Source organism: Macrobrachium nipponense, chromosome 21, assembly GCF_015104395.2.
Source record: "Macrobrachium nipponense isolate FS-2020 chromosome 21, ASM1510439v2, whole genome shotgun sequence".
Lineage (NCBI taxonomy): Eukaryota > Metazoa > Arthropoda > Malacostraca > Decapoda > Palaemonidae > Macrobrachium > Macrobrachium nipponense.
In genome coordinates, this window is record NC_087212.1 from 18668641 (window position 1) to 18695070 (window position 26430).

A 26430-nucleotide genomic window follows, 5' to 3' on the forward strand; every position below is an offset into this window, starting at 1 on the left:
AATTGAGAAGTGCCATAACCTCAGAACGTCGTAACCCGAACCTGTTGTAACCTGGGGACTGCTTGTACTCCTTTGTTGCAAAGCTCCCACTAAAGTAGAAGTGCTCCATGGCTATACTGCCACACTAAGATAAGCACCAACCAGAGTCAATATCTTCCTGCCGTAGCACTCTTACCAGGTAAGGTCACAACAAGCATTTTATCAATGCTAGCTTTCTTTCTATTTCAAATTCATTACCATTACTGAATATTTTGGAGTAGAATATGTCCATGTATCCCACCCTTGTCTGTGTGGGATTCAGCTATGTAATTACTTGGTAAGTTACTTATATGAAAATGTTATTTTCACAATAAAATTAAGTTTCAATTATAGTACAGGCGGCCCTCGGTTAGCGGCAGGGGTTCCGTTCCTGGCCACCGACGCCAAGCGATTTTCGACGCTGAGCGATTTTAAAGCCTACGGCCGCCGCACACCTTCTTTCGAAACTCTAGACCAGTCAAAGGCGCCGTAATCCCACAACGGCGCAATAAGTAAAATTATATTTATGCAGTATAGTACTATAAAATTTACTGTACAGTACATGTGGGTGTCTAAGAGTATGTAAAGATATAATCAAGTTTATACAGTGTACAGGTAGCTGTAGTGTTCAGGTTACGATCATTAGTCTTACGATAGTTCGATTTTTTGAGAGAGCAAATTACAATGGCCTAACTTTATCCATCTTCAAGTTACATAAGTTCAATGACAGCAAAAGAGAATGATGAAAGTATGGTTTTAACGTTATACTCGTGTGAACGTGTACAGCCATGAACAACCGAACGAGAAAACTTTTTTTTTTTTTTTTTTTTTTTTTTTTTTTTTTTTTTTTGTGTAAGTACAACCGAACTGGATAACATCTGTTTGGCTTGTATTTCGATCATCGTACTACAGTGCAACATTGCCGTATTTGTTATAAATGGTGTTATGTATAGAATAAAACTGAGATATCTTAATGTAATAACTTTATTCGCTATAGATCAGAGATCAATATAGATTAAAGATCAATCGGGAAATATACCGTTAAATTTAAACCTAGTTATAACTGAAGCTGAGAAAACTGTTCAAGCTGCTAATGACTATTATCGTACATCGGCAACAAGGATAAAACTGCAGTAAACGTCTGCCATCACACACAACTGTAGATAAAATTGGGATAAAATCATTTTAATCAAAACTACTGTGCTTGAAAGAACACATTTTACTGTTGGTTTCACGCCGATATAAGATAAATAACGTAAAGTTCGTATTACGATGATATAAAGGATTACGTATTGCGAACGGAATCACGTTATTTTTTACGCAATAAACATGCCGCCAACGTAATCTGTTAATGAAAAAAATAGTAGTTCACATTCACAACGAGACATATTCAATAAATATTTCCACCTAAAAACACGCTGTATACGGAAAAATAACTTTGTCTCATATAAGTCAAGTATATAGATATTCGTTTATGCTACTAACTAGAAGCAAGAGCATTCGCTCAGAATTGTGTTATGGTGAAACAGACTCTTATTCATCAGCTGATTTCAAACCACAACATTGGCCGCTCCGCGGAATACGGGCTTAAGTTTGCCGTAGTATTTTAAAATACAATAATATGAGAATACATACAATATTCTTGGATACAGTGAAATAATGTATAACTTTTTAAAGGATTTATGGAAAAGATGCATAATTAATAAAATAACACAATGCATTTTTCGGAACTGGCGGACAAGAACGAACATGAAAAACCATCCCCTGACAACGTGGAGCGTAGTTACAAAGGCTGCCTTAATTTGTATCTTATTTCTGTACAAAAATGAAAATTCTTTTACGCAATATATTTTCATACACATTTTAAACATAAAAGCATAAACATTTGAAAAATCGACACATCGATCGCTAAATTTGCACTATTTTTTTTTTTTAACTCTATATTTTCGGAAGAGGCGGCAGACGGCGGCATACAAGAACGAACTTGAAAAAAACATCGTAGTCGATAACTTGAAGGGGAGTTTCAAAAGCTCCCTTTTTATCATATTTCTGCACAGAAATAAAAATACCCCATTCGTAATACATTTTCATACACATTTTAAACATAAAAGCATAAACATTTATAAAATCGACACATCGATCGCTAATTTGCACTTTTTTAAAATCGATATTTTCGGAAGAGCGGCAGACGGCGGCTTACAAGAAAGAACATGGAAAAACATCGTATTTGATAACGTGAAGGGCAGTTTCAAAAGCTGCCTTTGTATCATATTTCTGTACAGAAATAAAAATGCCTTTCACGTAATACATTTTCATACACATTTTAAACAAAAGCATGAACAATTATGAATCGACACATCCATAGCTAAATTTGCACTTATGTAACTCGATATTTTCGGCATAGAACAGCGTCAGAGGCATATATTTTACCCTAATACCTACGTAATAACTCTCCATAAAATTTGTTAATATAATTTGCATAACCTTTATGGTCTGAACGGCATTTCTACAAATGTATGAACTCGTTAGACAACGGCGCTAGCTGCGCTGTTAACTGAAATTTGTGCCGTAAAGATACCTTTAAAATGCCTTATTTTTTTCATGAATATTTTTGACGACCGCCGTAAAACCGATTCGCCGTTGAGTGGTTGCGCCGTTAACTGCGGGCCGCCTGTACTTACCAAGTAATTACAGAATCGGAGCCCTCCCTCCTTCCCTCTCATGGACATAAGGCACAAATGAATTGAGCTCTTCAGCTGTGTTGTACTTATTCTTCCCTGAAAGTAGATGTGGCTAGTTACCTGCACTAACACAATGGAAGCGCTACCTTGAATTTCAACTTTTATGCTGGTGTGCAAGTTGAAATGTTAACTATATAATTATTTGGTAAGTATATATGAAACTCAATTTTACTATGAGGATAATATGTTTAGATGCGTGTTTGAATGACAGTGGAAGTAAATTCATAAGAGGAAGGTGGAATGTATATCACACTAAATAAGTGTCATATTAAGGAAAGGGAAAAAAGAACCATTTTATAACAAAGACTCCAGTTTTAGAGGTATTTTGTATTCATCTTTTTTTTTTTTCAGGTCAGTGCTGATGATGTAACTGCTGTGATTAACCATCTGACACAGATGGTTACACTCCTGTTAGTGGACTTAAAGCAAATATTAGTAGCCTCACGTACTCCTAATGGCACTGGCAGAAAGTTCACCAGCTCTGGTGCAGAGATGCAAGTGTCAGAGGGTGGTGGCAGTAATTCATCCCCTGATACTGCTAATCAGCATTCTTCATTGCCACTGGATGATCCTCCTCATACACCAATATTTGACCATTTCCTTGGTGAAGAAATCCTTGACACGATTCTTACTTGGAGCCTTAATACAGGGGAATATGTCAATGCCTTGAAGCTTGAACAGTTAAAGGTATGAAATTTGGTTGTTTTTATCAACATTCCCGCCATTCTTGATAGTATAAAAGTGATGCTTTTGAAGATACGGTAATGTAGTAATGATGTGATGATTTTATGAAATGTTAATGATGATTAAGTGGAGAAATAGACATTCTTACAACAAACTCATCATTTCTATTAGCCCACATTTGATGTCTTTATAATCCCAAGACACGTCATTCCCAAATTCAAACTCTTACGATGGTAATGTGTTAGGTGAGTGAACTTATTTGGTATTGTTTTCCATTGCTAGTCTATTCATGATAGTCAACACTCCTCCATGGCTTTTCTGTATCATCCCTCTTCCTGATTTGCAATTCAAGCTATTTCTTGATTGATGGGTTGAGCAGAATACAAAGCTAATGGACAAGGCTTTATTTTTATTTATTTATTTATTTTTTTTACAGCTTGGCAGAAAATACCAGAGATAAAAGTTATTCAGCTGGCTGTGAACCATCTAGAAAAGCATACACTAGTTTTCATCAGTTCAGTAACTGCCACTTTTTGTAAGTCCAAGTGATGTGAACAGTGGTCATGCAGCACCTCTCTGCCGTAGTTTATAGGATGACTGTATTGTGGAGGCCCAATGTCCAACTACCAGGTCACAGAAAATTAAAATCTGGCCAGCCTTGTCAGCCTAGGTCACATCCTACGCTTTTTTTTTTTTTTTTTTTTTTTTTTTTTTTTTTTTCCAGTCAGAATGAATCTGAAATTGATTCTTATGCCTGACGTTCCTGCACTCCAATCAAGATTTAGCATTTAATTATATACCTGCAGCCACCACCTACTTACCCATAAGCTCTGCTGTGTTTGGAAGTTGTATATAAAAAGTACTCTGTGTACATTTTTTGGCATTTCTGGAGATAATTCAATGTCTTATCTGCTCAATTAATTTTCACCCCTACTTTTTGTGATAGCCTTGCAAGTCTCCTTACCCCAGTGTGTGTGTTTCGGGGTCAGCAGCACCTGCGTAACTTATACCCATATCACATCCTCACAAGGGCAAGACAGAATATTTGTTATGACTATTGAAATAGTCATTTGCACTTGAGCTTTTAGAAAATATCCAGGAGAAAACTTCGAAGTGCCCACCCACTGTTTTTTCTCTCCCAGTATACATTTTGTATGGTGTTTTTTCCTTCGCCCTCTTTGCTTGTTTGTTGGGGGAGGAGGGACTGGGGCCGTTGGCAGTTGGGTGACTTAATCCCAGGGGTCTTCTCTCGTTTTGGAGGGCAGTGCCCTTCGGAACAAGAGGAGTCTCCGTTTATTTTCTTTTTTCTTCAGGTTGATATTTAGCAGTCAGTGCTACACAGCATTAGATAGTTGGATATCTCACCATGCTGGTTATCCTAACCCTCGGGAGTGTACCTGTGACACAACAGCATTGTGCGGCAGTACCCCTAGTGTGTGTGTGTGTGTGTGCTGTTCCCATGTTGTGTCACATGTTAGATTCCTACTATGGCCCTGACAAATTATCACGGAACAGCTACTACTCCCAGCTGCCCTGTGATTTCTGCCTCAACTGCTGCTGATTTCTGATCATCATCCTGTAGAAGAAGCCCTGAGGAAGAAACTTCATTCTCCACTGCCCTTCCCTTCCTTCAGATTACCGGTACCTCAGGCCAAAGGAGAGGAAGGCTGCTTCTCCTCCCCCCCCTAAGAAGTCCTCCTGCAGGATTTCTAAGGGACTGCCTCCTCCCAAGGAAGCAATGGGATCTCTTGTCGGCTCTTCCCAAACCTTCAGGTTCAGGACCTGATTCACATACCCCTTAGTCTTCTGTTTCAGGAGCTGTGGGAGTGCAGGCTCCGGTTTGCATTCCCATCACCAGTCTAGGGGTTCACCTCTAGACGGGTGATGTGTCGGTTGATTGTTCATGAGTCGTTCTGAATACGTACTCATGTTTCCAATGAGTCGCAAGCATCCCAAACTGCTGATGGAGAGACCTCTCAATCCCAGTTCAGGCACAGTGCAAGACACATTTCATCTCTTCCTGCCAGTGCTTGGCAGGTTCCCATGTGGTGTCTCGAGTCTGAGGACTCGAACACTTGGAGAAGCGGGGATAATGTTCCCTTTGAAAGTTCTGTGGAACTTCTAAGTGAATGCTTCTCTCCGGGGTGAAAGACTGGCGGCGACGAGCTGGTACCTAGAGTTGACGCGACGGTCCCAGACCGTTCGCGGGCTGAGGCGAGGAAGTGGTCCCCTCGGTCCCCTGAACCAGCCTCGGCTGGTCCAAGCGGCGTGACGCGCCGTGAGGATAGGCCTTGCTCCCACCATGACAGCGGACTCTGCAGGTCCCCTGACTGCCGCTCCTACTGGGACTGGGCGGAGAGGGGGACCAGCAGCAGCTCTTCTGACGCTCGGGACTGTCCCCGCTGTTCTCGGTCTAGCCGCTCTCCCTGGGAGAGCCGTTCAACCAGGCCTGCAGACCTATCGCCACTGTGGGTTGACGATCGCCTGCAGCCCCCTCAGCACACCGGCTCTGCCGGTGGGTGTGTGGGGAGCGTCAGGTCTGCCTCTCCGATCCCTTCAACTTCCTCGGGCTTTACCAGGAAGAGAGAGGCGATCAGGAGCGATCATGAGGGGCGTGCCCCTAGCGATCCCGCCACAATCCCCTACAAACCTGGCACGGTCCTCGGACCAACCAGATCGTATGCGCAAGTGGATCGTATGCGCAAGTGGTAGGAGGAGACCAGGAGGGGTCTGTCGTGGTTCCTCCTGTGGAAGGAGGGTCTCAGGAGGCATTCTCGTTGGAAGGGCTTGACGGTCCGTCTCCACAGGATGCAGTCACTCCCGAGATCCAGAGGTCGTTCGCGTAAGTAATTGCGCTGATTCGTCATCACAACGACCTCGGAGAAGGATCGCCGCTCCCACCCTACCGAACCCACATCGGGCTTGGAGGCGTTCTGGGGACCTAAGAAGGAACCCAGGGCGTCGGTGGGTCTGCCGCGATCAGCCTTGGCTGACAGCGTACTAGGCCAAGTGGACGCTCTCGTCTCCGGACAGGAGGGTTTGCTTCGGTCCGGTAGGTCTGCTAAGCTCCTTCCTCCACCTCTACCGCGACAGAAGCGCTTTTACATGCCTTCAGAGAACCCTCTGCTGCCCAAACAGGTTAACCCGGAGCTAGCCAGGTTAACTCTGGGGGTGTCTCTGCCGCAGCTCCTGTTGGAGAACCTCTGGTTCTCGCAGCAGGAGGCACTTGCCTTGGAATCTACTGCAATGGCAGCATTCCAATCAGTCTCATGGCTCAACCTGTGGTCCCTCACAGTGTCGAAAACCGCGGCCTCTTTAGGGAACATCACTCCTGAAGGGGACCTGGCTTTCGTGAGACTGTGCCAGTCTGGTGGTAGGGCTATCGCCTACCTGGCCCACCAGACGGCCAACCTGTGGGCCAACCTGGTTCTCCAGCGTAGAGACGCTTTTCTCACCTGAGTGACCAGGGCGGCAGGGCGTGAGGCGGCTCTGGGTCTTCGCAACGAACCCCTGACCATTTAGTACACCAGGCAGCCTCGAAGGTATTTGGGCAGCCTCGAGTTACCGTGGCCAAGCCTAAGAGTTTGGTTAGCGCTTCCTCTGTGGCCAAGACAATTGCATCGTTGAAGCCCAGGGGAAAGACTCTGCCTTCAACTTCTTCAAGGAGCGACCGTCACCAGCCCTCCTCCCAGCCCTCCTTCTCACGAAGGGGCCGTGTAAGAAGTCGAAGAGAGGTGGGAAACGCTAGGGATGGCGTTCCCCCTCACCTGCTGCCAGAAGTGGTGGTTGCCTGGCGAGCCATTGGGCAACATGGCAGTGCTACGGTGCGGAGACCTGGATAGTAAACGTCCTTCGGGAGGGATATCTACTACCCTTCGAGTCTCGGCCACCCCTCACCTCCAACCCGGTCCATCTGCAAACCTACGTTCCTGTCTCGACCAAGGACGTGATGCTTCGGCAGGAAGTAGAAGCCATGCTGAGCAAACGAGCTGTGGAGATCGTTCAGGATCAGTTGCCGGGCTTCTACAGCCGCCTCTTCCTAGTGGAGAAGTCCTCGTGGGGCTAGATAGATCTCTCTCCCTTGAACCGATTCGTTCGCCAGACTGGGTTCATGATGGAAACAGCACGTTCAGTGCTCGATTCCATCAGGGAGAACGACTTCATGCTTTCTGTGGATCTGAAGGACGCGTATTTCCAGATACCCGTCCATCAATCCTCCAGGAAGTACCTCCACTTCATCCTCGATGGGACGGTGTACCAATTCAGAGCACTTTGTTTCGGTCTCTCAACCGCCCCACAGGTGTACGCGAGTGTTCACGCTGGTGTCGGCTTGGGCCCACTCTGTAGGGATATGTCTCTTGAGGTATCTCGACGATTGGTTAGTCCTGGCGAGCTCTCGCTCGCAATTGCTGCAGGACAGAGATCGGCTCCTCGAATTCTGCCGCGATCTGGGAATCGTTGTGAATTACGAGAAGTCAGAGCTCGAACCCAAGCAGAGGATGAAGTACCTGGGCATGCTGATCGACACGGCAGTAGGGCGAGTCTTCCCCGCAGATTCGCGGATCAGCAGGTTCAGGGAGGCAGTAAGACAGTTCCTGTCTCTACAGGAGCATCCAGCTCAGCAGTGGAAAGTCGCTCTGTGAGGGATGGGGTGCACACCTGGAGGAGTTGCTGACTGCAGGTGTATGGGACCATCGCAACAAGCAACTTCACATCAACGTCCTGGAGCTCAAGGCAGCTTTCCTCGCTCTCCAAGAGTTCCAGGACCGTCTGGTGGGACACTCGGTGGTGTTGATGTGCGACAACACCACAGTGGCGTACGTCAACAAGCAGGGGGGCCTAGTGTCCCTCCTGCTGCACCAGTTGACGTTGCAGGTGCATGAGTGGGCCGCGGCACACTCATTAGAGTTGTCAGCTCGCTACATTCCAGACAAGGAATGTGGTAGCCGACAAGCTCAGACGTCGGGATGAGGTGATAGGAACCGAATGGTCCCTTCATCCAGACGTGGAGGAAAGGCTCTTCAACCTGTGGGGGCGCCCAGTCGTGGATCTGTTTGCCACCCGGCACAACAGAAAACTCCAGGTTTTCTACTCGATTGTGCTGGACCCATGAGCAGCCGCAGAGGACGCTCTTCAGCATCCGTGGGACAACCTCTTCGTCTACGCCTTTTCCCCGTTCTGTCTGATTCGCAAAATGATCAGCAGGGCACTGATCACTGCGAACCTTTGGATGATCCTGGTGGCGCCCAAACGACCTCAGGCCATTTGGTATCCGGACCTGCTGGCTCTGCTTGCCGAAGCGCCTAAAGAAATTCCCCCTGGCACAACCTCCTGTGCCAGCCACACGTAGAACGGTACCACCGGTCCGTCAAGTCCCTGTGTCTTCACAGCTGGCTGCTGTCCACCATCTCTTGCGAGCGAGATGCTTTTCTCGCAGCGCAGCGACAGAGATGGCCGGATACCTCAGACAGTCCTCTGCAGCTGTCTACCAGGGGAAGTGGTCTGTCTTCAGCAGGTAGCGGATTTCCTCGTGTTCCTTCGCCGAGAGAAGCTCCTCTCCGTCTCTGCAGTTCAGGGCTACAGAGCCGCCCTGGCCTTAGTCCTTAAACTGCAAGGTGTGGATATCTCCTCTTCTTTCAAGATCTCCCTCCTGATGAAGAGCTTCGAGAGGTCTTGTCCACCCAGGGAACTCAGGCCCCCGGGATGGGATGTGACTCTCATCCTTAGGAGTTTGACTCGCAGACCCTTCGAGCCACTGCGAGAGTTGTCAGACAGAGATCTGACCCTCAGACCCTCTTCTTGCTGACCCTGGCATCGGCGAAGAGAGTAGGGGAACTTCATGGTCTTTCCTTCAACGTCAAGTATTCCAGGGGATGGGGATCCGTGACGCTCGATTTCGTCCCGAACTTCGTAGCGAAAAATCTGAATCCTTCGGTCCCTGACGACCGGTTCGAGTCTTCACGATCCCCTCCCTGAAGGATTTCACCGATAATGATGCGGATGAGATGCTGCTTTGTCCTGTGAGGGCGCTACGGCGCTATCTGAAGAGAACTCAGCACCTCAGGCCTGAGTGTCAACACCTCTTTGTTAGCACCGGGGTTACCAAGAAAGAAGTTTCCAAGAACACTTTCTTTCTGGCTGCATGAGGTGATCAGTAGGGCGTACGAGACAGCTGGCAGTGACGACACCTGTACCCTTCGTCCAAGAGCCCACGAAGTCAGAGGTATTGTTCTAACCCTTGCGTTCCGCAAGAACTTCCCTCTGGCGCAGGTTTTGAAGGCAGGGGTTTGGGCCAACCAGACCACCTTCACTTCATTCTACCTTCGGGATATCACCCACAGGTCCTTGGACACTTTTTCCTTGGGTCCAGTGGTGGCTGCTCAACAAGTTGTGTAGTCTACCCAGCACCCGAGCGGACAGAACAGCATCGCATTCTTGTATGACTGCATGAATGGACGAGTGAAAGAGAGTGTGACTGGGTTCTCTTCATCCTTCATTCTTCTCTACCTGTGGGCAGAGGGCCACGGTCGTCACTACGCTGAACAGGAGGCCATTGCAGGTAAGCTAAACAACCGAGCCCCATTCTATCCCTTTCAGTAGGGACAGAAGTGTTTATCCACCACTTCCCAACAAGGGGGGGAGTGGAAGCCAACACGAGACAAACCCATAACTTTACCTTGGCTCTTGAAGTAGGAACTAGTTCTTGCTTTTTGCTATTTATAAGAGGTACGCTTGCCTCCCTCTTATAATTTGGTCCAGAAGTCTGACCACTGATCCTGCGGTGCACACCCCGATCAGCTGGGCAGAGGCTAGGATTCCTCCCTCTGCTCTTACGACCAGGGAGGGAATCCAAGATAGGACGAATACCAGTCTGTTCATAAGACTCAGATTCCACCCACCAATAAGTGAAGTCTTCTTATTGTTAAAGGACCGAAGGTTTGTATTACGTATCGGAACAAATAATTGTCGAAAATTGTATTTTCATACAATCAACTTACCTGTCAGATATATACATAGCTAAGACTCCGTCGTCCCCGACAGAAATTCAAATTTCGCGCCACTCGCTACAGGTAGGTCAGGTGATCTACCGGCCTGCCCTGGGCGGCAGGACTAGGAACCATCCCCGTTTTCTATCATATTTTCTCTGTCGCCGGTGGTATCAACATTGTTGTTATTACCTCCTGACTTAGATTCATTTTTCAACCTTTGATCAACGTTTTTCGGCTTTTTGGTGACGTATTTGGATCGTGTTTTGGCATTCGCTACTGTGGACTGTTTTTGGAATAACTCTTTTGGATTTTTCTCAGTATGTCTGATTCTAATGTGAGTGTGAGAATGTGTGAATGTAGCTGCAGGGTGAGGATACCGAAAGCTTCGGTTGATCCTCACACTGTATGCCGTAAATGTAGGGGGGTTCAGTGTTCTGCTATTAATACTTGTAAGGAATGCGAGGGATTGAATGCAGAAGAGTGGAAGACTTTGACTTCTTATTTGAAGAAGTTAGAGAGGGATAGAGTTAGACGGCTGAAAGGTGTGTGTTCAAGGCCTATTGAGCCGTTCACGGATAATTCTAATCCTACTGATGTAGATTCTCCCTATATATCTCATTCTCAGAGTGCTTTTTCGGTATTTCGGCATCGGAAATCGCCAATCTGAAAGCTACTATTAGAGACATGAAGTCCAAGATGGCTGACTCCAAAGGTAAGGCTAGTGATAGTGAACATTTCAGTGAAGTGAGTTCTCTCAGTGTTGTGGAGGGGGCGTTTGATCGTCCCTGCGACGCTCCCAGGCCTAGACCTCTTCCAAGCTCCCATGCCCAGAGGAGAAGGAAAGTCGAAAGCCTTAAGGAGGTCGTGGGGAATCCCCAACGGTCAGACGTCCCTTCAGCTAGCTCTGCTTCATGGCAGGCGGCTCAAGGGCGCTATAGAAAAAGCGTCCTTCGCGAGTGTTTCTCGTCCTCTCCCTCTCCCTCACCTAACGAGGGTGGAAGGAGTCGAACTTATCGAGACCGCTGAAGCGTCATATGAAGCCCGACATAGATTCGAGCCCAGAGCGCTTCTCAGATGACGCTCCGTCTGCTATTAAGAAAGCGAAGGTGGCGTCAGCGTCACCTGACGCTTGTGCGGAAGTACCCCTTCATTCTTCTTCCCCGAGTTGATGACGAAAGGCGTCATGCACTAGACGTGGGAGAAGCGTCAAGAAATATATTATGGCGGTTCAGGAACAACTGTCATCTCTTGTGGGAGTTTTAGCGCCCCGTCGGAAGGACGTGACGCTTCCAATTAAGAAGTCTCGTCCTCTCTCACCTGCTCGAAGAGAAGCGTCAGACAGACGTGAAACTGCTAAACGTCTTGCAGAAGCTGCGAGTTCGAGAGCTAGAACGGGAGCTTACGAGAGTTCGTAAAGCCAGAGAAACGTAAGACCTCTTTTAGAAGTGAAGCGTCATTCAAAGCGGATCTTAGACGTGACGCTCCATCCAATATTGTGACGCCGAGTAGGACGCCTTTAGAGAGCGGAGCGTCTTCCAGGCGCGAAGCGTCATCAAGACGTCAGCAAGAGACGTCAGCCATGACGCTCGGAGAACGGGAAGCGTCATACAAGGCGTCTTCTAAAGTTCAAGAGAAGCCGGAGCTTGTGACGCCTTCCAAGTCTTTTAAAACGGGAAAGAGGAAAGAGTATCATTCCCTTAGCCCCTCTCCTATTAGGAGTTTGTCTCCTCCAGAAGAGGAAAGTTCAGAAAGGAGAACGGAGACTCAGATAAATCCCGAGTTGGAGGAAAACTCGGATGATGAAGATCATGGAAGAGAGGGTTTGTCCAACTATAAGGTTTTGACTACCCTGCTTCTTGAGGAGTATGGAGACGAGTTGACTCCTGCTGCTCCTCCTTCTCCGCGCTCGCTCTTTTCCAGTGCTAAGACGAAGAAGCCCTCGTCTTTTCTAAACATGAAACCCACCATCTCGATGAAGCGGGCATTACACGCCTTAGACTCATGGATGAAGTCTAAGAAAGACTTAGTCAGGACAGTCTTTTGCATGCCTCCAGCAAGATTAGCTGGGAAAAGAGGCATATGGTATAAGACGGGAGAGAATATGGGTATCGCTCTCCCTTCTACAACAGAGGCAGATTTTTCGACTTTGGTTGACGCTTCAAGGCGTCCAAGTCTCAATTCTGCACGAATTACATGGAGTATTTCTGAACTGGATCATCTCCTCAAGGGACTCTTTCATGTATTGGAAGTCTTCAACTTCTTAGATTGGTCCCTTGGGGTGATGTCCAAGAAAGCCCATGATTCAGAAGGAATCGAACCTGAAGCCCTGTTATGCATTTTGTCTTGCATTGACAAAGCGGTACAGGATGGTTCTTTTGAAGTCTCTTCATTATTTGGAGCAGGTCTTTTAAAGAAAAGGACGGTTGTATGGCGCCTTCTTAACAAAGGCAGTCTCGCATGCTCAGAGGGCAGCTCTACTGTATGCGCCTCTTTCTGACTTTTTTGTTCCCTTCTCAGTTAGTGAAGGACGTTGCTCACTCTTTAACTGAGAAGGCGACTCAGGATCTTCTGACGCAGTCAGCTAGGAAGAAGAAACCTGTTTCGGTATCTGACAAGAAAGGACCTAGTACATCAATGCAGCCCTTTCGAGGTGGTCCGACCTCCAGACCTCCCGCAAGAAGGAAGGCTCCGGAGAAGAGAGGTAGGTCTGCCTTTCGTCCCTTTAAAAAGGGAAAATGAAACATCTCTCCTCCAAGCACCAGTAGGTGCCAGGCTCCTGGGATTCGTGGAGGCCTGGACACTGATAGACGCGGACGCGTCTTCATTGACTATCATAAGGAAGGGATATCGTATCCCTTTCCTGAACACTCCTCCCCTAACGTCAATACCAAGGGAACTATCAGCCAAGTACAAGGACCCTGTGCTGAGGGATACTCTTCGATCGATGGTGGAACAAATGTGGGACAAGAGAGCGATAGAAACTAGTACTGGATCAAAACTCCCCGGGGTTTTACAATCGCCTTTTTCTAGTGGCGAAAGCCTCGGTAGGCTGGAGACCAGTACTGGACGTCAGCTCTCTGAACAAATTTGTTCAGAGAAGGAGAAGTTCTCCATGGAGACTTCTGCTTCAGTCCTAGCGTCATTACGACAAGGAGATTGGATGGTGTCTCTAGATCTCCAGGACGCCTACTTTCACGTCCCGATCCACCCTTCATCGAAGAAGTACCTCCCGTTTTCAAATGACGGGGGGAAGGAACTCTTTCCTTTTCAGTTCAGAGCCTTGTGTTTCGGCCTGTCCACAGCTCCTCAGGTCTTCACAAGCCTGATGAAGAATGTGGCGAGATTTCTTCACCTCAAAGGAGTGAATGTCTCTATGTATCTAGACGACTGGCTCATCAGGGCCAGATCGGAGAGACAGTGCTTGGAGGACCTAAAGTTGACTCTGGATTTGACCAAGGCGTTGGGATTGCTTGTGAACCTCGAGAAGTCTCAGCTGACCCCCAGACAAGACCTAGTCTATCTGGGGATTCGATGGATTCTCGGGGTTTTTCGAGTTTTTCCTTCGCAAGAGAGAACCGCAAAAGGTTTGCGGATAATCTCTCTCTTCTTAGAGAAGCAACAAACGTCGGCGAGGGAATGGTTGAGCTTCTGGGGACGCTTTCCTCGCTGGAACAATTCTTCCCTCTAGGAAGACTTCATATACGTCCACTTCAATTCTTCCTCAAGAGGTCTTGGAGCTGGAAAAACCGGACAACTGTCGGACGTTTTTCTCCCAGTGGAGATAAAGGCACACCTACAGTGGTGGTTGCTACCTCTGGAAGAGAACAAAGGGATCTCTCTAAGAACGCAGAACCCAGACCTAGTGTTGTTCTCCGACGCGTCGGAGACAGGTTGGGGAGCGACATTAGGCTCAGAGGAAGTGTCAGGCACCTGGGAACCAGCACAGGTGTCCTGGCACATAAACTGCAAGGAGCTCTTCGCCGTACATCTGGCCTTAAAGAGCCTAGAACCTCTGGTGTCAAACAAGGTAGTGCAAGTAAACGTGGACAACACCACCGCACTTGCCTACATTCGGAAACAGGGAGGGACGCAACTCCTCGTTCCTTTACGAGCTCACGAGAGACCTATTACTTTTGGACGTCTCACAGGAACATCTCCCTGCTGACAAGGTTCGTACAGGGAGTAGGAATGTGAGGGCGGACAGGCTCAGCAGGAGGAACCAGGTCCTTCATACAGAATGGACTCTACACGAGGAAGTGTGTCTCGATCTCTGGTCTCTGTGGGGAACTCCTCATGTGGATCTCTTCGCAACATTCATTTCAAAAAGGCTCCCAGTGTTTTGCTCGGTCGTGGAAGATCCAAGAGCAATTATGGTAGACGCCTTCCTGCTAAACTGGTCTCGAGTAGACGTTTATGCTTTTCCCCCATTCAAAATCCTGGGGTTAGTAATGAAAAAGTTTGTGGCGTCAAAAGAGACGAGGATGACGTTAATAGCCCCCTTTTGGCCGGCCCAGGAATGGTTCACGGAGGTGGTAGAGTGGATCGTAGACTTTCCAAGATCCCTACCAAGAAGGACGGATCTTCTCAGACAAACCACACTTCAAGAGGTACCATCAAAACCTCCCCGCTCTCGCTCTGACTGCCTTTCGACTATCGAAAGACTTGTCAGAGCGAGAGGCTTTTCTCGCGAAGTGGCAAGCGCGATCGCGAGAGCACGCAGAACCTCCACTACGAAAGTATACCAGTCGAAGTGGGAGGTATTTAGAAGGTGGTGTAGAACCAAGAAGTTGTCCTCCTCCTCTACCTCTATAGCGGAAATTGCTGATTTCTTGCTATTCCTGAGAGTAAAAATCTCATCTAGCCGTATCCACAATAAAGGGATACAGAAGTATGCTCTCGGCTGTATTCAGGAACAGAGGATTAGATCTGGCAAATAACAAAGATCTCCACGATCTCATAAGATCTTTTGAGACTTCAAAGTCTAAGGAACCAATACCTCCGAACTGAACCTGGACGTAGTCCTCAAATATCTGTCTTCGGATAGATTCGAACCTCCTCATCTGGCATCGTTTAGAGACATAACTAGAAAATGCCTATTCCTTTTATCTTTAGCTACGGCAAAAAGAATTAGTGAATTACAAGCTCTGCAGGATAAAGTAGGATTCAAGGGAGACTCGGCTATTTGCTCGTTTAAGACCCTGTTTTTAGCAAAAACGAGAATCCCACGAATCCCTGGCCTAAGTCATTCGAAGTCAAAGGAATGTCGAGTCTCGTAGGCAGAGAAGCAGAGAGGTCTCTATGCCCTGTTAGAGCTCTGAAGTTCTACCTTCAGAGAAAGCGTCAGTTGGGAGGCTCTAGACAAGGTCTTTGGTGCGCGGTAAAAGACCCCACAAGACTGATGTCCAAGAATGCTCTGGCGTTCTTTGTAAGAAACGTCATTACGGACGCTCATAAGGTCTGTCCTGACGAACAATTACAACTACTGAAGAGTAAAAGCTCATGAAGTAAGAGCGGTTGCGACGTCTCTCTCGTTTTATAAGAATATGTCGCTTAAAAACATCATTGATACGACATACTGGAGATGCAACTCAGTATTTGCATCTCATTACTTGAAAGACGTACGTGTGACGTATGAGAAGTGTTTTTCTCTAGGTCCTATCGTATCGGCAGATACGATTCTGGGTACGGGAGCCGACAACCAATAATTCCTTAAATGTATATACTGTTCTTCTTTTTGGATATGGTCGAGAGTCTCTTCGAACAATGGAGGATTTGGCTCGCACGGGCGGCCGTCTATGTTGTTCAGTAAGAGAATTCTTGTCATATCCAATTAGTTGTATAATTTTTTTTTGGAAAATTATGTATGTGTGCGTAGTGGTTTTGAGTTACGGTTGTTGTGACGAGTTCGGGGATAACTCGTAACAATCCTTAGTTCTAACATATGGTTAGGATCAGGTGGTCGGGATTGGTTGTGTGCTCCTTCATAAGGTGTATTGTCATATAAGTGGATCAGCACCCATTGACAAAGTCCTTTTAGGCTCTGCCGAGTAAGCGGATAAGACCCCATCGGCAGACCCACAAGAACTCTTGGCCATAGATCATATATCTCGCTAAAGTTTCTTGAGGTGATGCAGACTACTGGGCAAACACCCACGAAGTCTACCACCTATCAGGTAGGAACCAAGGTTTTATTTATACCTACAACATATGTTGTTTACCTGTCTATTCCATATAGTAGCTGTCTCTTACCCTCCACCGAAGGGTGCCAATCAGCTATGTATATATCTGACAGGTAAGTTGATTGTATGAAAATGATATTGTTATGTTACAATAAAGTTTCATACATACTTACCTGGCAGATATATACAATTAAAGGCCCACCCAGCCTCCCCGCAGGAGACAGGTGGAAGAGAGAAAATATGATAGAAAACGGGGATGGTTCCTAGTCCTGCCGCCCAGGGCAGGCCGGTAGATCACCTGACCTACCTGTAGCGAGTGGCGCGAAATTTGAATTTCTGTCGGGGACGACGGAGTCTTAGCTATGTATATATCTGCCAGGTAAGTATGTATGAAACTTTATTGTAACATAACAATATCATTTTTCCTAACTATACAAACCTAAGGTCCTTTACATATAGTCCCACCTCATGCCACCCCTCACTCTGCATTTCCTGGGCCAAAAGCAAAGTGACTCCTCGCCTCGCAGTTGAGCGTACCGCTAACTGCTGGACAAGTAGGTAACTACCAAACCCCCTTGTTCGAAGCTTACGACCGGTTCAGCTGCCGCTAAGTACCTTCCTATTGTTAAAGGATCTCAGGTCTGTATAGTTAGGAAAAGTACAATTTTCGACAAATTGTTATATTGTTCAACTATACTGTCTCACTCAGTGCATCAAACACTGGCTCAATTAAGACTTTTTTTTTTTTTTTTTTTTTGGTATTGCATTTGATTTTTTTTTGGTATTGCATTTGATTGTTTACACATTTTATCATTAAGTTAAATTTATTGGGAAATTCCCTTTTTATATGATTTGTTATTGCTTTTACATACATATGGAATATTTTAACTCTCTCTTCTCCTTCTCTTCTCAACATATCAACACTCCCTTGTTCAGTCTCAAGTCAGCTGCCTTTGTATCATATTTATGTACAGAAATAAAAATACCCTATACATAATACATTTTGTTCATGAAACTTACTTGGCAGATATATATATATAGCTGTATTCTCCGAAGTCCGACAGAATTTCAAAACTCGCGGCACACGCAGTGGGCGGCCAGGTGGTAGTACCCATTCCCGCCGCTGGGAGGCGGATATCAGGAACCATTCCCATTTTCTATTCATATTTTTTCTGTCGCCGGTCGGTAAACACCTGTTTACAGACCTCCGCCCAGGATTTTTGGATTTTGACTCGTTATAAGTATCTGGATTGACTTTTGGTTTTGACTCTGGATTGTTGGATTGGCATACGCAATAGTGGACTGTTTTTGGATTTTGGATTGGCTTTTCTATGAACGTGATGTCGGGATCAAGTTCAGTGAGCTTCAGAGTGTGTGTGAGAAGTGATTGCAAGGTGAGGCTACCGAAATCATCGGTAGACCCCCACACAGTATGTATGGGGTGTAGGGGGCATGTTTGTTTGCTGGTTGATCGTTGCATTGAATGCAAAAGTTTGACTGAGGATGAATGGAAGGTGTATGAATCCTATCGCCGTAAGTTTGAGCGCGATAGGATCAGGAGGGCTTCCTCCAAGAGCGGTTCTACGAAAGGTAAGGGAAGTAACATTTCTCCTATTCTAACACCAGTAGAATTTGCTTCACCTAATCCTGTGTTGTTTGCCTGAGGGCCCTAGTTCTGTGTCTGGAGAAGGTAATGCCCTTTCTCTGATTCTAGAGTCATTACGCACTCTAGAGTCCAAAGTGTTGGCCCTTGAAAACGGCTCGAGTAAAGTGTGTGATCGTGCCCCTAGTGTTGTGGAGGGGGCGTCAGATCGGCCCCATAATGCCTCTAGGTCTAGACCTCTGTCGGACTCCCAGAACTCAGGGAGTGGGCATGTCGAAAGCCGCAAGAGGGTTACGGGGGCTCCCCACCGATCTGGCGTCCCTTCGGCAGGACCTGTTGCTACTTCCCAGGCTGCCAAGGAGCGTGCTCAGGCTCGCATCCTTAAGGACTGTTTTTCGTCCTCCGAGGCGCCCTCCCCGCGCAAGCTGGGTGGAGCGCTCGGAGTGACTCGCGTCCGTTGAAAAGGACTTTTCCTAGGGAGGGCGCTTTACTCCCCTCTCTCCGCTCTCGTTGCGGTCTTCGCCTGCGTCGTATGACGCGTTTCCTCCTCAGAAGAGAGGTAGGACGTCGTCCGAGGACGACGCTGAGAGCGCTTCTCTCGCGCCTCGGAGAGGCAGGTTGCTGTACCTTTGAGAAGGGAAGGAGGCGTCCCCCCGCCCCTCTTCTTCTCCGCAGGCGCAGCCCTTCACCTCCTCTCGGTTCTTCACCTACGTAAGAGTATTCTTGCGTCGCTTCAAGACCAATTGTCGGCCTTAATGGCTCGGAAGACTCGCCCAGCAGCAGTTGAGCCTAAATGTAGGAAGGACGCTAGCTGCGCAAGAGGACGAGGCAGTTCCTTCTCCGTCTCCTCGTTTCGCCTCTGTCCCGCTCCGCACGTCCGGACGCCTTTGAGGACGCTCGACAGGACGCCTTGGAGGACGCTTTTGAAGACGCTCGGCAGGACGCTTGGAAGACTATCGTCGGGATGTTTTGCTTGACGCTTTGCCTGTGGAGAAGGCTTTCGAGAGCGCTCAGAAGGACGCTTTGAAAGCGAAAGCTGGACGCTTGAGCGTGAAACGTAAGGACGCTCCTCGAGAGAGACTAAGAGTAACCTCTCTTGACGCGCAGCGCGGTCAGGACGCTCTTCGTGGTTCGAGCTCTAAAGATCGACAGAAGGTCGGTCGCTTTGAAGAGGCTGATTTTAGTCTTCCTCGAAAGCCTTTGTTGAAGGCTAGACCCGTTGGGCGCACGCCCTCTCCAGAGGTTCAATCTCCTTTGCCTCTTCGGGAGGAAGGAGAGCTTAGTAGTCGTCGGACTCAGTGAAGGAAGAACAGCCGTCAGTTTCGTCGGTTTCCGACTACAAGGTGCTGGTTCGTCTTTTACGTTCTTTGTTTGGTGAGAAGTTCCAGCCTGCAGCTCCTAAGTCTCCTCCCTCTCAGTTTGCGTCTTCGAAGTCGGGCAAGGTTTCGGAAGTGGTGGAGATGAAGACTTCCTTGTCCACTAAGAGAGCATTCAAGAAATTGCAGGATTGGATGGAACGTCGGAAGGATCAGGGCAAGTCGACTTTCGCCCTTCCTCCTCCTTCAAGACTCAGTGGGAAAGGCGGCATTTGGTATGAGACCAAAGCTGAAGTAGGAGTTAAGATCCCGTCTTCTTCCCAAGGGGACTTTGCTAGTCTGGTAGACGCCCAGAAGAGATCCCTTGGGGTTTACTATCGTCCGCTAAGATTTCATGGACACCAACGGAGATCGACCATCACATGAAAGGTCTGTTTAAAAGACTCTGGAAGTCTTTAACTTCCTAGACTGGTGCTAGGAGTCCTGGATCTTCAATCTAGGAGTCCTGATTCTTTGAGTCTGGGGGAGCTGTCCAATGTGTTGTCATGCATGGACAAGGCCGTCAGGGATGGTTCGGAAGAGTTAGTGTCTCATTTCGGCACTGCTTTCCTCAAGAAGAGAGCGCTTTTCTGCAATTTTACAGCGAGGTCTGTTTCTGCATCGCAGAAAGCAGAGCTTCTCTTTGCACCTCTTTCGAGCCATCTCTTCCCCCAGGCTATGGTAAAGGGACCTTGGCAGTGAGCCTACAAGAGAAGGCTACCCAGGATCTCTTGGCCCAGTCTTCAAGACGTCCCTCAGTCCCCTACCACGTCGTCGTCTGGACGACCTCCTAGGAAGGTTAAACCCTTTCGTAGCGCGCCTTCCCTCGAGACTGCCTCTCGAGGGAGAGAGACTTGCAAAGGAAGAGGTTCCTTCAAAACCTAAATCCTACTAAGTGAGAAGAAAGTCCTTCAGATGCCTGTCGGAGCCAGGCTAAAGTTCTTTGCGGGTGCGTGGAGAGAGAGAGATACAGATGCGTGGTCCCTCAAGATAGTGGAACAGGGGTACAAGATCCCCTTTTGTGGACCCTCCTCCTCTTTCTACGACTCCCAGAGATCTTTCCCCGTCGTATCAAGGGGAGAAACATCAGGGTTCTTTTAGATCTTTTAGATCAAATGATCATGAAAAGAGCGGTGGAGCAGGTCTTAGACCTGGGGTCACCAGGATACTACAACAGACTTTTCCTGGTACCAAAGCAGTCGTCGGGGTGGCGTCCAGTCTTGGACGTAAGCCAGCCTGAATCTTTCGTAGAAAAGAAAAAATTCAAGATGGAAACACCTCAGTCGGTTCGGAGCCTTAAGACCGGGTCGACTGGATGGTGTCTTGGACCTACAGGACGCATACTTTCACGCTGCTATATTCCCCCTCTTCAAGGAAAGTGTCTGAGTTGTTTATGCTAAGGGGACAAAGTTTGGCAATTCGAGCCCTTTGTTTTCGGTTTAAGCACGGCTCCGATGGTATTTACCATGCTCATGAAAAAACGTAGCGAGATGGTTACATTCTGCAGGAATAAGAGTGTCCCTGTATCTCGACGATTGGCTGATCAGAGCATCGTCAGAAGAAAGGTGTCTGAAGGACCTTCGCTTCACTTTGGCCTTGGCGAAGTCCCTGGGACTTCTGGTCAACCTCGAAAAGTCGCATCTGACCCCAACACAGTCCATCGTGTATCTGGGGATTCAGATGGATTCAGTGGCTTTCGAGCGTTTCCGTCCCAGGAACGACAGCTGCAAGGCTTAGAGAGAGTTTCGGCCTTCCTGGGGAAGGAAGCTTGCTCGGCGAGGGAATGGATGAGTCTGCTGGGAACCATTTCCTCGCTGGAAAAGTTTGTTTCCCTTTCCCTGGAAGACTACCCACCTCAGACCTCTCCAGTTTTTCTTAGCAGACGAATGGAGAGTCAGACGAGGATCTGAATGCGACCCTTTTCCTTTTCATCACCAAATCGGTGAAGAACCATCTAAGATGGGTGGGCTAGATCCTCGGAAGTTTCGAGAGGGGTTGTCCCTAAAGCTTCTGAGCCCAGACCTAGTGTGTTTTCCGACGCCTCGGTGTCGGGATGGGGAGCAACACTGGGAGGAGGAAGGGGGGTGTCAGGCACCTGGAGGGGGGAACAGGTGTCCTGGCACATCAATGTAAAGGCACTAGCGGCGGTTTTTCTGGCGCTACAGTTCTTCCAACAAAAGGTTGCAGAGAAAGTAGTCCAAGTCAACTCGGACAACACCACAGGCCCTTGCGTACCTAAAGAAGCAGGGAGGTACACACTCCCGTCCTCTTTTTTATTTAGCGAGGGAGATTCTGCTGTGGGCAGATGCGAGACGGCTAAGGATCCTGACGATTTATTTTCGCAGGAGTCCAGAACGTCAGAGCAGACCTTCTTCAGCCGACAAGATCAGATCCTGCCGACGGAATGGACGTTGCACCAGGACGTCTGTCGAGAGCTCTGGAGACTGTGGGGGTGTCCGTTAGTCGACCTATTTGCGACGTCGAGAACAAAGAGGTTGCCTCTTTATTGCTCCCCTGTGCTGGATCCGGGAGCAGTCGCGATAGACGCTCTGCTCTGGGACTGGACGAACCTGGACTTGTATGCCTTCCCGCCATTCATGATCATGGGGGGAAGTAGTAATGAAGTTCGCGGCATCGGAGGGGACGAGGTTGACCCTGATCGCCCCGATGTGGCCCGCGAAGGAATGGTTCACAGAGGTAATGTCATTCATCATAGACTTTCCGAGGACGTTGCCCTGGAGGAAAGATCTACTCAGACAGCCCCACTTCGCAAGATATCACCGAAACCTCTCCGCTCTGGGTCTGGACTGCGTTCAGACTATCGAAAAGCTGGCCAGAGTGAGAGGTTTTTTCTTAAACAAAGCAGCTGCAAAGGCGATCGCCAATGCTAGGAGAACGTCCTCGAGAGCTGTTTACCAGTCGAAGTGGGCTTCCTTCAGGGCATGGTGTAGAAAGGAGGGAATTTCCTCTTCCACTACCTCTGTGAGCCAGATAGCCGATTTCCTGCTATTTTTAAGGAATGTACAGAAGCTGGCTGTCCCACCCCCGACCATCAAGGGATATAAGGAGTATGCTGCGGCAGTCTTCCGTCACAGAGGACTAGACCTGTCCTGATAACAGGGATCTTCACGATCTCCTGAGATCATTTGAGAACATCCAAGATACCTCAGGCGAGGCCTCCTTCTTGGAATCTTGGATTTAGTCCTTAGACTGTTAATGTCGAGTCCTTTCGAACCTCTACATAAGCGTCTCTTAGGAACTTGACGAAGAAGGCTCTTTTCCTAACTGCTCTGGCGACGGCGAAGAGGAGTTAGCGAAATTCAGGCCATTTGTAAGAGAGTGGGCTTCAAAGGGGACAATGCTGTCTGCCTCTTTGAGTCCCACTTTCTTAGCAAAGAATGAAAACCCGTCGAACCCTTGGCCAAGGAGCTTTGAAATCAAGGGTATGACAAGCCTTGTGGGCCAAGAACCTGAGAGAGTCCTGTGCCCTGTCAGGGCTCTAAAGTTTTATGTCCACAAGACTAAAGAAGTACGAGGTCCCTCAGATAATCTCTGGTGTTGCGTTAAACGACCCGATATACCATTATCCAAGAACGCATTGGCGTTCTTTCTGAGGGACGTCATTAAAGAGGCTCATTCGTCTTCCACACAGATCGATTTGAGCCTCTTGCGAGTGAAAGCTCACGAGGTCAGAGCTGTCGCAACCTCGCTTGCCTTCCAAAGGAACATGTCGATCAAGGACATCCTTGACGCCACCTTTTGGAGGAGCAATTCAGTATTCGCCTCACACTACTTGAGAGATGTGAGAACGATATACGAGGACTGTTGTTCTCTTGGGCCATACGTTTCTGCAGACACAGTCTTGGGGGCTGAAGGTAGCTCTCTCCCTATCCCTTAGTTAGGTTTAGGTTAGTTTTTAGTTGTTGTGGTTGTTGTGGTGAGGTTTTGGTGAAGACCTCCCATCTCTTAGCCTAGTGTTCAGGGGGTCTTGGATAGTTGGTCAGGTGGTGGTCAGTTGCTTCGTTGCCCTCATTTGTATGGCTCTATGCTCTTGTCACATTGAGGTCACGTCCCCGTTGACAGAGCATCCAGAGCGCACCAGCACTACAGGTCTCCACCTGGCTGGCAACTCTGATTAAGCACAAGCAGGCTGAAGTGACAGTAATCACAGAGTCTACTTTGCTAACAGGTGAGGAACCAGGTGTATATCATCTACTTAATTTAAGTTTCCTACAAATCCTATTCTGCTCTCCCTTCCATCCGAAGGTGGGATTCAGCTATATATATATCTGCCAAGTAAGTTTCATGAACAAAATGTTATTGTTATAATACAATTAAGTTTGTTCATACTTACCTGGCAGATATATATAATTAAGTGCCCACCCACCTCCCCTCAGGAGACAGTGGCACTGATAAAATATGAATAGAAAATGGGAATGGTTCCTGATATCCGCCTCCCAGCGGCGGGAATGGGTTCTACCACCTGGCCGCCCACTGCGTGTGCCGCGAGTTTTGAAATTCTGTCGGACTTCGGAGAATACAGCTATATATATATCTGCCAGGTAAGTATGAACAAACTTAATTGTATTATAACAATAACATTTTCATACACATTTTAAGCAAAAGCATGAACATTTATAAATCGACACATCAATAGCTAAATTTGCACTTTTTTAACTATATTTTCGGAAGGGTGGCAGGTGGCGGCATAGAACAGCGTCAGGGGCATATAGTTTACCCTAATACAGTGGTCCCCCCCGTATTCGCGGGGGATGCGTATCAGACCCCCCGTGAATAGTTAGAACCCGCGAATGTTTGGAACCCCTATGAAAATGCTAATAAAAACAGCCTATTTTGTTAGTTAAAACTCAAGAAAAACCCATTAAAAATTTTTATACTTGGTTTTTTTAATAGTTTTATCACAAAAAGTGCATTTTATGATGAAATTCATCAATGAAACCAGGAGTTTGTGGATATTTATTATAGAAAAATACCGCGAATGCGCGAATTTTCCGCGAATAACGCAGGGAAACGTTCCCCAGAGAAATCCGCGAATACGGGGCGTCCACTGTACCTATGTAATAACTCAAGAAAATTTTTTAATGTCATTTGCACAACCTTTATGGTCTGAACAGTATTTCTACAAATTTATGTACTCATTAGACATATGGCGCTAGCGGCGCTGTTAACCGAAAATTGTGCCGTAAAAATACCTTAAAATACCTTATTTTTTAATTAATATTTTTGACAACAGCCGTAAAACTGATTTGCCGCTATGTGGTTGCACCGTTAACCATGGGCCACCTGTATATATGTGTATATATACAGTCCTGACCCGAATTATGCGTGTTTGAATTGTGCGATTCCCCTTTTATGCGGTCGCTAGTTCTCAAAAATAGGTTTTCTGTATCTGCAAAGTCGTTCAAAGTCTAAAGTCACGTGCCACAAAACTTATCAAATCTATTTTCTTTTCAAGTATTTAAGGGTTGGGGGTGGGGGATCCAGTTTGCTGGTATCTGAGAGAAGGGGTGTGGGGAATGCTTGGAGGAAAAAATACTATTAGTATTCCTCCAAGGGGGAATGCGAGAGAAATATTTCCTGCTCAGCCATTAGCTAAGACGGAAGGCTCTGTCTCACGCATTTGTGAGATCATAGTGCAATGTGTATGAATGATCGGTGTCATCACCATTGTTATACGTATTATTTAGATCTGCGAAGTGTATTCTGATCATCCGCTTCATGTATGCATCTGCCTAGAAGTCGAAGAGGAAGACCTATTTTCTCGAAACTAAAACACTAGCCCCTAAGTTAAAGACAAAGGAAAGAGCAACTTCCATTTTGGCAGCAGTCGACAACTTGAAATCCGTTATTGCTTAACATGAAGTAAGAAATTTTTTTCTATGTTAACTTTCGACTAACTTTTGGCATTTGGTCATTTATTTTTTCTATTGTTGAAATAAGTTTTGATGAAAATGACTAGTAAAAGTGATTAACAGAGAAGTAGAGAGAGAGAGAGAGAGAGAGAGAGAGAGAGAATCGTTTGATCTAAACTTTTCAAGAAACTGTCATTTCCTGTTGAATTTTTAATTTTTATTATTTCTTTTTAAGAAATTGTAATTTCATATCAGATTTTGAATTTTCATCAATTCTTTTTTTATTTTAGAATAAATTTATATGAAAACGATTACATAATGAACGTGCCAGACAAAGAAACTGAGACAAGCGCTCGTAACCAAGTTTGTTAGGCCTAACGGGAGTGAAGACACGCACGATCCGCCAGTTCCCAAAACCTCCAATGGTTCCCAAAGCCTCTCTTCAGTAGAAGAACTCTTCATGGAGGATGATATAGAGGAGTTTGAAGGTTTTTTTGGCAGAGGATAGATAGAGGAAGTTTCATCCAAAAGGTTTTTTTTAAAGGAAATGACTGTATCTTACAGTACACTTGCACCCAATGGTGGCATTGTTTACGTGTGGGAGTTTTCACCATCCTGTGTATAGTTTGACTTTTGCAAGTTATTAAAACCTTTTTAATGTTTTATTTATCCATAAGAACAATTTCATGTTACTTTGGGTGTTGTGAGCTGGTTTGGGGTGTATTTTTATTTGAAATAATATTAAATTGTTTAAGTATCATGATTTAAGATAGATTTTTGTTTTATCTATCAAATTAAGCAGTGAAATGTTAGACTAGACAGTTATAAGCACTTTAGCTTAAGAGGTTACTGGGTATTTGGCAGTTATAAGCATTTTTAGAGGGGTTATTTGCATTTCTGTGGCAGGTTCTGGGACCTCTTCCTGTGTAAAAGTGGGGGAGCAGAGTGTAACTCTTTCAGTCCTTTGTAACATTCCAGGCATTAGAGC

The 26430-nt window shown here is 46.8% G+C and overlaps 1 protein-coding gene across 6 annotated transcripts in view; it reads left to right on the top strand.

The window, feature by feature from the left end:
* LOC135197820 (FHIP family protein GJ17503-like) overlaps positions 1-26430 on the top strand; it is a 246217-nt gene that overhangs the window by 62714 nt on the left and 157073 nt on the right. For all 6 annotated transcript variants that reach the window (XM_064224955.1, XM_064224954.1, XM_064224959.1 and 3 more), the window contains exon 3: positions 3111-3446. In XM_064224955.1, coding sequence (XP_064081025.1) covers positions 3111-3446 — 336 coding nt within the window. The remainder of the gene's footprint in view (positions 1-3110; positions 3447-26430) is intronic.